Source organism: Pundamilia nyererei, unplaced genomic scaffold (genome assembly GCF_000239375.1).
Source record: "Pundamilia nyererei isolate P.nyererei 1_Seehausen unplaced genomic scaffold, PunNye1.0 scaffold00055, whole genome shotgun sequence".
Lineage (NCBI taxonomy): Eukaryota > Metazoa > Chordata > Actinopteri > Cichliformes > Cichlidae > Pundamilia > Pundamilia nyererei.
Window position 1 is genome coordinate 1,609,382 of NW_005187456.1, and position 15,183 is coordinate 1,624,564.

Below are 15,183 nucleotides of genomic sequence, written 5' to 3' on the forward strand. Positions count from 1 at the left end.
ATGACAAACCTAACATTCTGACTCTATGATAGGATAACTCATTCTTTTACAGTTTCCCCTCTCTTCATTTGCACCGATGTTTTAGCTTTTCCTCTGAGTCGTGAATACAGAAATGTGACCACTCATTAACGGATGACACGGTGTTTACTTTGCGAAAACAAAGAACCTGGTTTATTACCATTTGACTCCATCCACCACAGATATTACAGAGCAGATTCACAAGTATGAAGCTTTTTTTTTTTTTTTTTTTTTTTTTTAAATTTAAACAGCAGCTGCTTTGTTTCCATACTCCACCCCCCTGACCTCCCCTCTCCCTCCCATTACCCCTGCCTCCTAATAGGGAAAAGCATTACAGGTGCAATATTTTATTTGGTGTGAAGACTGGCACCCTCAAATCATCCAGCTGTAGTCAGTCATACTGTGAGAGGGGTTTTTCATGTCTTAATATAAATTTATCCTTTCTTTTTTTTAAAAATTACAACCAGGATTTACATCCACCATCGTTCACTGCAGCCGCCAGGACCCATCTTCTCATTTCCAGACAACAGAAGAGATGTGACATTTAGAAGAGGGGGGAAAATTACGACCGTCTACTGTATAAAAATGTACAGTGGCTTTATTGACATACATTCCATAGGTTAAACAGCTGCAAAATAGGAGGCACACCCAGTATTGCACTTCATTAAAAGTTCTGGCTCAAAACATAACCCAGAATATCAAACAAAACTGAAGTGAAGAGTAGCAACTTCGGAATACAGCTATTTTTGAATAGTATCATTATATACAAGATTAGATAAATCGTACACTATTTTCCTCCCAAACATAATGTTCTTAACAGTCTTATCCATCAACTCAACTCCTTTTTTTCTTCTTCTTCTGTCAACCCATGATGCACTTGACAGCGGAGAATACTGTACAAGTTTACGAAAAAGTTTACATACAACAATATTTTAAATTTATAGTTAGGAAGCTGGAAACACGGCCTGCTCCATATTTTCTTTTTTTCAACTTTTTTTCAGACCCACGCTGATCCACAGTTGTCTATATGCAAATTAATTCATATTCAATGTTTAAACTTGTATTGATACACTTGAGTGATCAGGAGGTGTGCAACGTCTATAGAAGCCGAGGGAATACAACGGCCGCATGCAAACACGTCACAAGAAATTTATTTTTTTCTTCTTTTTTTTTTCTTTTTAATTCAATTGTTCTTTTGTCCCCCTCCCTCCCTCCCCTCACCCATTCAGGTCACTCTGAACCCAAACGAGTTACTGCTCGCGGTCGCAGCGGATCCAAGGATACTGACGGTGGTGAAAGAGCAGACCTGAGGACTCTCGGCGTAGAGCAGAAACCTGGTCCAGTGTCCAGGAGTCTTGGCAATGCAAGAGCCAAACTTGACGGCTGAGCTTCAGCAGCAGCAGCCAGAAATCACAGTAGACAAACTGGTTTTCAGAAAAAGTCTTGTTGTTTAGAAGGTGTGGGCGTTCCTGCACACCCCGCAGCCAAGAGCAAACTCTTCCCCCGTTGGTGGGTGGACTACATGCAAAGGGCATTCAGTGCCTTCCAGCTGCTTGCCTTTAGGCCCTGTGACAGAGAGGACAACGTTTACACATTAGCATTAAACCTCCTGGTAGGCAAATACAAAAAGAGATCAAGCTACTGTACTCTGGGCAGGTGCAGGGAGCGTAGGACAGGATGTCGAAAATATTTTGTCATCCTAGAGTTATACAGATGTAAGAACATCATGTTTCTCAAATAGGCCTGTCACAAAACCTTCCTTTGTTCTTTAGTATCTGTAAAAACTGCAGATACTGTAGACGACAACAACAACAGCAACAACTGGAATGGGAGATGCAAACACAGGAGCAGCAAAAGGTCAGCTGCGTCTTTCGAGCAGTGTGATCAGGTTACAGCAGACACTCTCACTGATCTAAACTCCTCAAAGACAGTGGCTCTGTACACCGTAACCAAGGTGACCAAGTTTCAGTCATTTGTTATTAAGTAGCAACTTCCAGGGTTAAAGATTAAGCCAAGCCGTGGCTACTGCAGTTTCTCAAATGAACACGTGAAGTTGACTCCAAATACAAGTGGAAACACACAGACCTGCATGTTAAGAGAAGTGTGCCACAATAAACAGTTTTGGTTTTTGATGTTCCTCTTTCATACCATCTGAACAGGAACTGTTTTTGTTTTCATAACCCACTCATTAAAATTGTACTAAAGTTATCCCTTAGTAGGAGGCATGTATACTCTGAGTGACAAGCAGATGCTGAAACAAGTGGATGCTTCACCTTAATAAGCAAACTTGCAAGTGCCTTCACAAACTTCACAATCTAATGCATAAATGGTTCCAAAAGCTAAGATTGCAACGGTCAAAATGTCAAATTTGTGGCCAATTGCTGATAACATGATGACAAAATACATAGGAATTGTTAAGCACCTGCAGGACAATGGGGCAATTCCTCTTTGGGGACGCTGGTCATCCTCTGGAAGTCATCATGGCAGGCATTACAGAAGTGTGTGGTGCCAAAGCAGAAGAAAACAGCCACAGAGCAGCAGTACCGGCATTTATACTCAAGGAAGTCTGTTCCATGCTTGGAGCACATCTGATGAAAGGAGACAAAAGGGCTGGGGTTATATTTTGCTTTTCAAGGACAGATGAGAACCATTTTTAAGGAAAGGTTTGGCTTTCTTTCTTTATTGTTATTCACTTAACAACATATAGGTCAGTTAGTTCTACAGATGTCATATTATTCATTTAAAGTGCTCCTCGCAGACACATTTCCCACCTGAGCCCTGGACACATCTGAGCATGCTCCACAGATCAGTTCACTGGGGTCGTAGTCGTCTCCCTGTCCTGCCTCTGCATCGCAGCGAGCCTCTCCCCCAAAATATGCCTGGAAAAGAAAAGCGTCATTTATTCTCCATCCTTATAACACAGTTCCACTAAAATATACTGGGTTTTTCATCCAGGTGGTACCTTCTTGCACTTGTAGCAAACATAGTATGCATATCTGTTCATGGCAAAGCCTGCAGGGTCATTGTGAAAGCGTGCCCCTGGTGTGGTTATTGCCTCACTCTTGTGCAGACCCTCGTACTCGAGCCTCATCAGAGCCTTCCTCCTCACATCCTCATATAGCTCCTTAATGGGATCGAGCAGGTCCTTGATCACAGAGTGATTGATTTTGTTCTGCAAACAACGAGACAAACAGGCCAGCAAGTGTTGGGTTTACTTCACATGCTAAAACGATAATGAACAAAAGCAGTCGCAGTATGGGAGGCAAACGCTTTTTCAACAAAGCACTTAAACTTGAGTCAATCAAAATTTAGGTGTGGTGAAAATAGTCCAGTCCCTTTGTCTTCCCGTAAGTCAGAGAGGGTCAAGTAGCATTTTACCTTGCAAATGGGACATAACATGAACCCGAATGTGATCCGAGGCCCCAGCCAGCGATTTTCAAGAACACGCCGAGTGCACTGAAGGTGGAACACGTGAGTGCAGTCCAGCTGGAAACGGATCAAAAAGTTAAACATTAAACAGGAGAACAAATTTAAATCCCGATGTGACGCTTTTAACGAACAAAGAGCTACCTGTATAGCAGGAGCAGCAGACAGGGCTTCAGTGAAGCAGATCATACACATGTCATCCGCATCCTGTTTCAGGCAGCCCGTGTTCTTGTCACAGCCGTGCAGACATGGAAGGCAGCTGTCCTCGTTTTTGACTCCTCCACAAGGGTGTCCACAGGGATGAGTCTTACTGCACGCCAGTTTAGCGTACTCCTGAGTGGCCACAGGAAAGAGTTGGTTAGTGTTAGGAAGTACAGCACAAAATATCTAAAATTCAGCCTGGGCTAAGCTTAGCTGATTTATTTCTACGATTTTTCTATTTATTTGTAACATAAATAGAAAACACACAAAATTACACTAAAACTAGGGTGAAGGGATTTTTCAAGGCTCATTTCTCATCTTAAAATTTTAAAAAGGAAATCAGCTCTGAAGCTTAAATGTTTTGTTTGGTTGTCAGCAAGTTTCTGCAAAAACTACAAAGTTAAATTTGATGAAACTTTGCTGTTTGCCTGTTCTCAACTTTTCCGCAGAGTTCAACATCACCTCCAAAGTGTGCATCAGCTCTCTCAGACTCCTCACCCAGTATTTGCTCGGCTCACTCCAGATAAGGCTTTTAGACACAACTGAGAACCCTTTAGGTGCAGCTCAGGTTTATGACATTGAAAATATTCTATAACAATTTTTTATTGAAACTAAACCAGGTGCTCACAGTTTTAATAAACCCCTGACACTGAGATTTCAAGGCAAGGCAAGGCAAGGCAAGTTTATTTGTATAGCACAATTCAACAACAAGGTGATTCAAAGTGCTTTACAGAGACATTAGAAACAAGAACAAATAAAAAGCATGATTTAAGATTGATTAAAACAAGCGAACTAACTAACTAACTAATTAACAAACAAACAAACAAACAACAGTATATAAAATCAAAACAGATAAAATCAGTAGTTAAATGTAAGTTTTGAAATTTAAGCTTAAAAGTGTGGATTTGGTGCTTTATTCAAATGCAGCTGAGAACAGGTGAGTCTTCAACCTGGATTTAAATAAACTGAGTGTTTCAGCTGATCTGAGGCTTTCTGGGAGTTTGTTCCAGATATAAGGAGCATAAAAGCTGAATGCAGCTTCTCCGTGTCTGGTTCTGACTCTGGGAACTGATAAAAGACCGGATCCAGATGACCTGAGGGATCTGGAAGGTTCATACTGGGTCAGGAGGTCACTGATGTATTTTGGTCCTAAACCATTCAGAGCTTTATAGACCAGCATCAGAACTTTAAAGTCTATCCTCTGACGGACAGGCAGCCAGTGTAAAGACCTCAGAGCTGGACTGATGTGGTCCACTTTTTTGGTCTTAGTGAGGACTCGAGCAGCAGAGTTCTGAATGAGCTGTAGTTGTCTGACTGATTTTTTAGGTAGACCTGTAAAGATGCTGTTACAGTAATCAAGCCTACTAAAGATGAATGCATGGACTAGTTTTTCCAGGTCTTGTTGAGACATCAGATCTTTTATCCTTGATATATTCTTGAGGTGATAGTAAGCTGACTTTGTTATTGTCTTAATGTGTTTTTCTAAGTTTAGGTCTGCATCCATCACTACACCCAAATTTCTCGCCTGGTTTGTGGTTTTTAGATGTATAGATTGAAGTTCTCTGGTGACCTGTAATCGTTTTTCTTTGGCGCCAAAGACTATTACCTCAGTTTTGTTTTTGTTTAGCTGGAGAAAATTGTGGCACAACCAGTCATTAATTTCCTCAATGCATTTACCAAGAGCCTGTACAGGGCCTCGGTCTCCTGGTGACATTGTGATATATATTTGTGTGTCATCTGCATAGCTATGATAGTTTATTTTGTTGTTGTTTATAATCTGTGCCAGTGGGAGCATGTAGATGTTAAACAGAAGGGGTCCCAAGATGGAACCTTGGGGAACTCCACATGTGATACTTGTCTGCTCAGATGTGAAGTTACCTATTGATACAAAGTATTTCCTGTTTTCTAAGTATGTTTTGAACCAGTTTAGTACAGTTCCTGAAAGACCAGGAACTGGTCTGAAATGTTTCATGCCATAGATCAAGCGTGGTACCTGGCAGTCTGGATCTGAGCAGACGCTACCCACTGCAGACAGCTCGGTCCCATTTCTCGTGCCACAGAACCTGCAGGCATCTGAGCTGCTGGACGTTGGTTTACCTACAAAAATATTAGGCTTGGTCAAAATAGGAATAGATGAAAGCCCTGAAAATGCAGCTTCAGTAGAAGTCATTTTATCAGCTTACTGATATGGCCATATGTATGCAATGTTACCCAACAAAGCCCATTTTAGTGTTACCTGTGTGCTCTCTGAACTCCACCATGGCCTTCATAGTCTTTGAGTCAGCCAGAGCCATGAGCCAGAACAGCTTGGTCCTCCCACAGCCTTCATGAAGATCCACCTTTATGGCCTCCTCTTCCTCTTTAAACACCTAAAACACATTAAAAATGATTGATTGTACGCTGCAGGAAAAATTATGTCCAGTGCCTCAACTGCTTGTGAAATATTGAGTAATAAATTATACTTAATAATTATACTTAAAGCTCCCCACCTGAGTGGCTACTTAATATCGTTTAATTTGTTTTTATTTGTCTCTAGTAATAAATTAAACCTCACCTGTCTCTGGTGAGAGCGTGTGCGTCTGTGCAGGTGGAGGAAGCGGTCACAGTCAGTGCAAAGGTTCCCACATATGTTACACAGGATGATGGCTGCTGTCTCACCATCATCATGGTTGTCACACATGGGCTGCAGACACAAGACGAGTAAATGAATAATTACTCTTTTGATGATCTGTCTTTAATAATTTGCCATACAGTGTAGCTTTAAGCTTTTTCTCACCATCTGCTTCTGCTGGCCATCTTTGCCCATCCAGCGACCAGAGGACAGCCTGTCTACATGATCTTGGTCCAGCACACACAGTGATGCCAAGGCCAGCCAGAGCTAGGTAACAGCAAAGGAACGTGATATATAATAAATACACAATATTTTTAAGGTTATGTAATTGCGTATGACAAATTTTTCATACCCTTGTGGTTGCAATACAGCGTACAGGAGACCTATGCTCCTCCTCCATTTTGGTCAGTGCTATGATGGTCTCGGCTATTGCATTTTTGGTAACTCTGGACCAAGCGTCTGAAAGGTGCCCCTAATAAAGAGGTAATGTAGAGGTCATTTTACCACATAAGAAATTTAACACAGCGTGAAACAAGAGATGGCTTAAAAAGTCAGCAAAAACTTACAGCTGCCATGTCTTTAACCAGCTTTATGATGATCTCCGCAATCTGTGGAGGAGTGGAGCCTTTCATCCACCAGTGGCTCTCCCCTCTGCGGATATAGCTGAGCATAACAGGAGGGGGCGACATGCTTAAGAATATAACACAGCTGTCATTTTCCAGGAACTACACCTCAGGAAATCTCAAGCATCCCAAATTTTAAAAAAGACAGAGCCTTACCTGGAGTTAAAGATCATTGGAAGCGTGACTGTGGTGACCCCTTTTCCTGCCGTCATTCCGGCTGCACCAGAGATCGTGGTGCCTTTGGCTTTCAGCTGCACAGTGAGGGCTTTTGCGATACAGCCCAGGAACATGTCCAAGATGCCGAGCTTGTTCCAGTCACCTTTCTCTGTGGAGTGAATGATGTCACTGATGTCTGCCGGTGGCAGAGCCTTCACCCCAATGATGCTAGCAAGACGCACAGGCGTCACCTCCGGCAGGACACGTCTAAGCAGTGAAGTCACCTGAGAAGTAGCCAATCAGATGGTAAGCAAGATTATACTTTCAACAGGCTCACAAGGTATTTACATAAATATCTGTAAAACACAAATATCTTAAAACCTTTTATGAAAAAGTGGCTCTACACCAAAATTTACAGTCATTTAAAGACAGAATTTATAGACGTCTTTGTTCTAGTTGGATCTTCATCTGATTTCTTCACCACACCGTTGCCAACAGTGAGCGATTAAGTCAACTGAAAATCTTTTTTATCGTCAACATTTAACACAAAAATTAAACCACAGTAGTTTTTTTTTTAAGTTTTTTGTTTTTGTAAACCCTAAAAGCACTCATGAGGAATAATTAGATGGGTCCCAATATTATCTGTAAATAGTTCAACAGTGATGAACAATCACACTGCCAAATCATGTAATTCCACTGAGTGCCAGAAGGTGGCAGCAAAACAACAGGAACTGTCCAAGCTGCCAAACTTAAAACTAACTACACTAAGCAGCTTTCAAAATACTCAGAATGTAATGAGGAAGGAAGTGTAATCAATACACAATCGATGCTGATGTAAATGTGTTTACAAGAAAGCCGCACAAGTTTCCTCTGATCATTAAACTGAAAGGTTTTTCTTGTTTTGTTTACATCCTCTCCCACCTGTCTCTGTACTCTTGGAGAAGCTGTGTGCAGCAGAGAAAACAGGTCCTGCATGAGCGTGAGCTGCTGGGCCAGGTACTGGCGGCCGACGTTGGAGCCGCTCAGAGCCAGGACCATGGACAGGAGCTCAAAGCAGTAGGCGTCAGAGGAGGCGTCATCGTCGCTGGGCTGAGAGTTGGCGTTCTCTTTGCTGGAGATGGCGTGTTCCCACTCCTCTCTCACACGCGTTGCCTCCATGCGGATGGCTTGAACGATGTGTGCACAAACCTGAAAATGTCACACCACTGAGGTTAGCTGACGGAAGTAATATTTCCATGAAATGACAACGGAATTTCACTGTTTAACGGTTTAAAGTGAAATTGCTATTGACCTGTTTCTGCAGGTTGGTCAGTTTGCTCCTGCTAAAAATGATTCCCACCATGTGCTCCTTGAGGTCAGCGTCAGAGGGTGCCTGTTCACAGAAATGCAAGATGAGCACGTATAAAACATCAGGTTTGAGGTCACTAAACAAACAGTTAAATAACTAAAGTGCTGACCTTGTCTTCTCCCTCTGGAGATGAAAGCAGGTTTTTCTCCTCCTGCTCTGGAGTTGGCTCTGCATCTCCACAGATTAGTTTTCCAAACACCTACATTTACAAACAAAGTTTAAGAAAGAGAAACGCTTACAAGAGTTTAGAGCTAATTGCAGGTATGTGGAAAAGGCAGATGAGCAGACCTGTGAGGTAATTAAGCGGAAAACTCTGAGAGTCTCAGCTTCACAGTTCTTCTGCTGGGCCATGCTGGCTGAGATTTGTCCGGGTATCTTGATGGCTTCGCCGTCTTTCCAACCGAGGACCTTCACCTGACGTACTCTCAGGGTGTTTTCAGGACCTTTCAATTCCACCTTGATCACATGATGATCCCCTCCAGGAAGCTCACTCGTCACCCAGCCCATGTGACGCGAGTCGAGGTCAGCCTGTGACAGAATCGCAGAAAGGTAGAGAACTGCCATGTTATTTGATGGTTTGTTTCCTACTCCTTATTTCAAAAGGAGAATAATTTAGACGGAAACTGTATATGCAGCCCAGAAAACAAGAGCCATTCACTGTGAAGCAAGTTAAATTATAGATACCTGCTTGATTCTGCAGAGGTCTTCTATTGCTTTTCCACACAGGAATGTCACAGAAGTAACTTTGTTCTGTAAATATAAGGGAAAAAAACAATTTTACTCAAATCCATCAGGAAATTGTTGCAGAAGCAAGGTTTTAACCACAACGCTTGTTGTGCCGTTGCCTGCTTACCCCAATGTCCCTGGAGTTGTCCACATGAACAGACACCTTAACAGCGTTTATGCCTTTCACACAGCTGATGGTGATGCTCTTGGTTTTGTTTTTGTCTTCATCTCCAGACTCCCAGAAGGTCTCGGTGGAGCCGTCTGTTAGGCTGCCGATCATGGCAGGGCGACTGGATGTCTTGATGTCTACTACACTGGTCAGGTCCTTCAAACAGGTGACCAGGCAGAGATCCTGTACGAGGTACAAACATATTTATCAAGTTAAATCATGACAGATGAGTAAGCTCAGGTGCTGGCTGCTAAATACGCTGTTAACTCTCTTGCCTGGCTCATTGCTTCATATCCGGACTGCACGCTGATGTTGAAGCTTTCCTCACTGTCTCCATCATCTGACTTGGATAGGATATTGTTGATGTGATGGAAAACATTGCTCTGGTGGAGGAACTGGTGGTCGGACTGCTTGAACTTGAGACTCCAGCACCTTAAACAAAGAGTCACAATCATTTATATTCCCACAGAAGCTCAGAGCTGCTAAAATTACAAAAGGAGGCACAAAAGAGAAACTGTACCTGAGTGCCATCTGCTGTAGTGAGCTGCCACTGGGAAGTGACATCATGAGGTCAGAGATGGTCTGAAGGAGGCGGTGGAAGGTGTGGGGCAGAGGATGAGCTGCTTCCCCAGCAATAACAATGTCAGACAGAGGGTGTTCGCAAACGCCAAGGTCTCGCTCCTGTGCAGAGTCGATGTTCATAATTAGAAAGTACAGTAAAGCCACCTTCTTATCACCCTCCGTAACTTTAAACAACTCATTACCTGTTCTAAATTTTCTTTGTTCCCCTTATTTTCATCGTCTTCCTCATCCTCAGGTTCAAATGGCGATGGCGTGAGCGATGCTACAAAATGCCAGAGAATATCATGCAGAGAGGTGGTCTGGATCACATTGCACAGAAGCCAGTTGAATGCCTGACAGGGAAATAAAAAAAAAGTATTAGTCTTATTATAATATAGAAATGGGTGTAATATTAAAATACTTGCCTACGAACCCAAGATATTGTAATTAAAACAATAATTAAGGCAAGACTGAGTTGTGTTATTCGAACAACTTTACCTCCATGGCAAACACCCTGCAGGCAGATTTCCTCAGTGCATGCTTCATGGCCACCTCTAGGCCCTCCAGGTCATGGTGCTGGATAACAAAAGCCAGGACGGGCCACTGGAAGTTCCTCTCACCCTTACTGAGGGAGCCGTGGGCTGAGATCAGCCGGGATAGCTCAGGGGATGGGTGACGTAACAGGGAAGAGCCAACTTCTGTACAGAAGACAAAGTAGTTTATTTATACACACGGTGCTGTAACTCACTCTGGAAGAACCAATAAGCACTTTTTGAAATGACAAGACGCGATTACCTGCATCACCGCTATGGACCCTGCGTCTGGGCACAGCTTTGACCCGTGCTGGAGAGGGCGAATGTTGCTTGTCATATTCTGATGCGACAACTGAGTAAGACCTCTGAAACACCGTCCGCTTAGCCGTGTCACTGTCTGTGATTGGACTGGTCTCGAGACTAAAAGACACAAACAAACGCTGGTTACCCCTTAAATATTTTTAAGGACATTCAAGTACTTTAAACACAATATCGAAGTGTTGGCTGACAGAACAGTACATGGACATGTTCAGCAGCTGCTGAAGCTGTGGGAGGAAGGGACGCATGAATGTATAGATGTTAACAATAAAAAACAAAAACCTTTACACAAACACAAAGCCTTCCTTGTACAATTTAAGATGTGGTTTGCGATGACAGAGGCGGACGTTTTTAATTAAGTGCGCTGGCTGTCAGAATGTGCAGGGGAGAAACAAGCTGGGAACAACTTGTGCAAACAGTGCCTATTGGTACAATTGCATCATCTGTTGGTCAGTTATGAATAACAACGTGGAAACAAATAACCTAACATATAAAACAAAAAAAGGAAAAAAATCTCTGTAATAAGAAGTCAGAGCTGCAATTAACTCTTCTTTTAAATAAAAGAAGTAAAATTGAATTCATTGTCAATTACCTGGGTGGCATTGATTTCATGTTGCTCTCTGGTTCCTCAAACACATTGGGGCAGGCGTCAGGGGTGACTGAAATATAGGGCGCGGGAACAGATGTTGAGCGTAGATACCTCATCTCATCTTGGAAGAGGTTATCATCTTGGTAGGCTCCAAAGTTCTCAGTGTGTTGTCTAAAGGAAGAGTAAGAGACTCAAATCTTTATGAAAACACATCACTGTAAGGTTTTCTTTTCTATGTCTGAGCTTGTAATTACCTAGCTAGTGTCTGTAGGTAGAGGCAGCCCATTTTATTGGGGAGTTCTTCTGAGACACCCTCCTTCAGGCTGGGGAGGAGGTGGGAATGAAGAGGCCGAGGAGGGTGGTGGCACAGCATGCTCGGTTCAGCTGCACTGCTGAGGGACAGTAGGAACAATGCGTTGGCCCGAATCACCTGGTGGGCCTCCATAGTGGGCAGCGCCCTTGGAGTCTTCACCTGCAGAGGTTTCTTCCTCGACTGCTTCACCTGGAAAACAAAGGAAAACAATGGAGTTTATTTCATGGAAGTCAGTATGATGTAAGAAGCTGATTCAAGGAGGAAGATTTAAAAACAGTACCTTCTCCCGGGCAGCAGTCTGTTTCTCTCTGAGGTATTTCTCCCGACAGCGATCACACACCAGGTACCAGGTGCTGCCTCCTATGCCGCCGTCTCCACAGTTTCCAGCCCAACCACCACAGAAGTGGCCAATACTGTTGTAGCCCTGACCCCCTGCATACCGGCCACAGCCTGCCATAATAACACAAAGGAGGGACGTTAAGAAACAGAAAAGACTTACAATTTAAAGTGTGTTACAAGATACCACTGACTGTACCTGGATGAGCCTGCCTCATATGGTACGTGACAGGGTAAGGGTGCGATTCTCCACACAGCTCACAGATGGTGTCTTTCTCTGGTCCACCCATTGCAAGTTGGGCCATCTCTCCAAACAGATTCCCTCTTGGACGCACCTCTGCCTTTTCCCTTTTCTTTTTCTCCTTCTTTGCCTTTTTACTGTCTTTCTCATGCTCTTTCTTTTTTAAGATGGCACTGGATCCCGGACTGGGGAAGATCATGTTCTGAGTTGCTGCCTTGATGGTGGCCATAGAAATGTCCTCCCAGAATGCAACCAAATGCTGCAGTGTTAATGGTAAGATTGATTTTGCCCTCATAGAGGGATGGGAAGTCATTTCATAGGAAATGGACTCTCCTTTTCCATCCTCACACTTCTCTGGCAGCGGAGGTTCCTTCAACATAGACAGCACTTTGTTTTTGTTGATGCTGCCCATTTTGGAGATGTCTGGGCCATGTGGAGCAATATTAAACATGTTAAGTGCAGAGGAAATCTCCAAGGAGTGGCGATTCTTTAATTTGCTCTCCTTCTCCTCAGCGCCCTGTCCTCCCAGGGAGCTGCGAATGGGGGCGTGCTCTTTGGTTAAGTCTGGGTTGAACTTGAGGAAGGAGGAGCAGGCCATGGCATCATGGACAATGCCTTCATGCCACAGGAACGCTGCAAAGACTGCGCGTGCACATTCAGCCACCGAGGGAGACATGGCCTGTTTGGCAGGTTCTGTGATCCTAGTTGTGCTCTCTCCTTTAAACAGAGGCCCGGATTTGTCCTTTTTAGAACGCGTGTGTCGACTGGAGGTTTTGCGGCTGACTTTGGGTGAAGAGCGGCTCTTTAGTTCCTCTTCGACAGGGGCTTTGCCGATGCTGAAGTGCACCTTACACGAGCCTTCTTCAGCATTACGGAGCTCCACATTCTCATCATTGACATCCTCATTGGAGAGGAGCGCGCTAGAGGTGCAGACCTCCACGACTTCACTGTGCAAGTTCTCTTGGGTAACATGTGGTGAGGGAACACGGTTCTCTGCATTGCCGGTCATCCCTTTATTTGGGTCTTTAGGAGACAGTTTAGGTTTGGGGGAGGTAGATCTGCCCCTAAGTGGCTCTGTAAGGGGAATCTTCTTCTTTCTCAGTGTGTCTGGGTCCAGAGTATAAGAGTCTGATTTGGATCTCTCTCTTGGAGGATCGAGCTGGGCTTTGGACGAAGGGCTAACTTTAGGTGGGAGATTCTTGTCATGGTGGGGTGAAGAAGAGTGCTGGGAAGAGTTGCTGGAGGGGCTAGACCTGCCTGACGTGGATATACTTTTTTGTTTGGGAGAGGAAGAGCGAGAGCCAGGATTCGGAGACTCAGACCGGTTTCCTGAAGTTCTACCATCTGCCTTTAGAGCCTGCAGTGTGTTGTGATTGGGCGAGTGGGAGCGGCTGTGCGAGTCAGACCTCAGTTTGGCCGTGTCGGACCGCAGTATAAGGGCCTCGCTAGCTGTCATTCCACCCTCACTTGTTTTGACCCTGCTCTGCTCAGAGGAGCGACTTCCGCGGCTCTCCTGTTTGGCTGAGCGATTCTCCTGACGGTGTTTGGAGGCTGGGGACATCGGCCGTGCACCAGGCATGAGGTTCCCTCGCTCACCTAAACATTAACAGGTAAAACTCAGTTACACCACAAAAAAGGTATCAGTAAGAGTGAAAAACAAAAACGTAATAAGAAAAACAAAGAAAGGTACAGAAAAACTGAATGAAGAGTAAAAGAGAGCTAATGTCAGGAATGTGAAAGAAGTTATGTCTTTTAATGTAAATGGCAGTGAAACATTTTATTAAAACAAACTAGTGACTTATGTGACCATCTAGATCAGGGGTGTCAAACTCATGTCATGGGCCCATGCAGCCCACGTTGATCTTAAACGGGCTGGACCATTTCTGGCAGTGTCAGTGTAACTACACATTTAAAATGCCTGAGATATCTTAATATATACGAAAAGGTGCAATTTTCAAACATGTCTCGGTTTTTCTAAATGAGAATAGATTTTGTTCATTTTCTTTAACACTAATAAAAAAAATTAAATCTACTTACTATGCACCCATTGTAAAAACTGAATTAAAAAAAGTATCCATTACTTAATTACTGTGGCGTAGTATAAACAGCAACAGCCGAATCAATGATTTATCAGTAGGATAACATTGTCCAAAGCCATGCACTGACCCTGATTGCCGTCTTTCCGAGCCAGTTCTGGCCCTAATGTTTGACACCTCTGATCCAGATGTTTTGCAAATGAGACTGTTACTGGATAATGGAAGCACTGATGAAAGATGAATCTCAGCCCAGTTCAGGGACCACTCCTGATAATACTAGAAATAGCCTTGGTATTGACCAGAAACCAAGTAATTATGTACCAACTACAAATATCCAAAAAATGTCTATTCAATGAACAGCTTGAAAATTCCTTTTTTCTAACCGACTTTAAAATCATGTGCAACACTGAATAAGTCTTAAATGCAGTTTTTCCTCAATTTTCTTCCCATTAGACTTTAAATATTTTAAATTTGGCACCATAATTTAAAGCTTTGCACTAACATAATCCCCCCCCCCAAAAAGTTGAGCACAAAGCCCTCGATTCACCACAGAGCAGACTTGAGTTCCTACCAACCATCTGTTCAGTCTGAGGGGAGGCATGATGCATGATGTGATTACCCACCCTTTTGCCTCAGAGCGAGAGATGAGAGAGCAGTACCATGCCCAGCCACGGACACATTGCTTTTGTGCACACGTTCGCGAGAAGCAAGGCTGCATGATGAACCATCTACAGCGGAAAACAGTGGAGCAGGTAAACAAACAAGACATGGAATGCAAGGAGGCCACCGCAGAGAAAAAGAAAGAACGCATAGAGGCAATGGAGTCAAGGAGGTGGAGTAGAAAGTGGCAAAAGGACAACATGTTACAGTGATGAGGGGATCAACAGACAGACAAACTGACTGGCGTGTAGAAACACTTATAGAAGAATAACAGAAAAACAAAGAACCCTGTAAATGTCATGGACAAAGTTGTGCACA

General features: G+C 43.5%; 1 protein-coding gene across 18 annotated transcripts in view; it reads right to left on the reverse strand.

Moving 5' to 3' along the window:
* Nucleotides 1-143: 143 nt before the first annotated feature.
* The window catches only part of mycbp2 (MYC binding protein 2), a 61,313-nt gene continuing 46,273 nt past the window's right edge, over nt 144-15,183 (reverse strand). For 13 of the 18 annotated variants that reach the window (XM_013911030.1, XM_013911023.1, XM_013911028.1 and 10 more), the window contains 28 exons: nt 12,128-13,765; nt 11,873-12,042; nt 11,534-11,781; nt 11,283-11,450; nt 10,635-10,792; nt 10,338-10,537; nt 10,043-10,192; nt 9,799-9,959; nt 9,554-9,710; nt 9,237-9,461; nt 9,068-9,133; nt 8,672-8,911; nt 8,493-8,582; nt 8,327-8,407; nt 7,957-8,223; nt 7,036-7,319; nt 6,823-6,946; nt 6,609-6,728; nt 6,422-6,523; nt 6,200-6,328; nt 5,882-6,014; nt 5,639-5,742; nt 3,589-3,777; nt 3,397-3,504; nt 2,981-3,190; nt 2,790-2,897; nt 2,441-2,606; nt 144-1,584 (listed from right to left, as the gene is read on the reverse strand). In XM_013911030.1, the coding sequence (XP_013766484.1) occupies nt 1,469-1,584; nt 2,441-2,606; nt 2,790-2,897; nt 2,981-3,190; nt 3,397-3,504; nt 3,589-3,777; nt 5,639-5,742; nt 5,882-6,014; nt 6,200-6,328; nt 6,422-6,523; nt 6,609-6,728; nt 6,823-6,946; nt 7,036-7,319; nt 7,957-8,223; nt 8,327-8,407; nt 8,493-8,582; nt 8,672-8,911; nt 9,068-9,133; nt 9,237-9,461; nt 9,554-9,710; nt 9,799-9,959; nt 10,043-10,192; nt 10,338-10,537; nt 10,635-10,792; nt 11,283-11,450; nt 11,534-11,781; nt 11,873-12,042; nt 12,128-13,765 (5,912 nt within the window). In that variant the 3' untranslated portion in view covers nt 144-1,468. The remainder of the gene's footprint in view (nt 1,585-2,440; nt 2,607-2,789; nt 2,898-2,980; nt 3,191-3,396; nt 3,505-3,588; nt 3,778-5,638; nt 5,743-5,881; nt 6,015-6,199; nt 6,329-6,421; nt 6,524-6,608; nt 6,729-6,822; nt 6,947-7,035; nt 7,320-7,956; nt 8,224-8,326; nt 8,408-8,492; nt 8,583-8,671; nt 8,912-9,067; nt 9,134-9,236; nt 9,462-9,553; nt 9,711-9,798; nt 9,960-10,042; nt 10,193-10,337; nt 10,538-10,634; nt 10,793-11,282; nt 11,451-11,533; nt 11,782-11,872; nt 12,043-12,127; nt 13,766-15,183) is intronic. The other 5 variants (XM_013911024.1, XM_005733827.1, XM_013911038.1 and 2 more) reach the window with 3 other exon arrangements.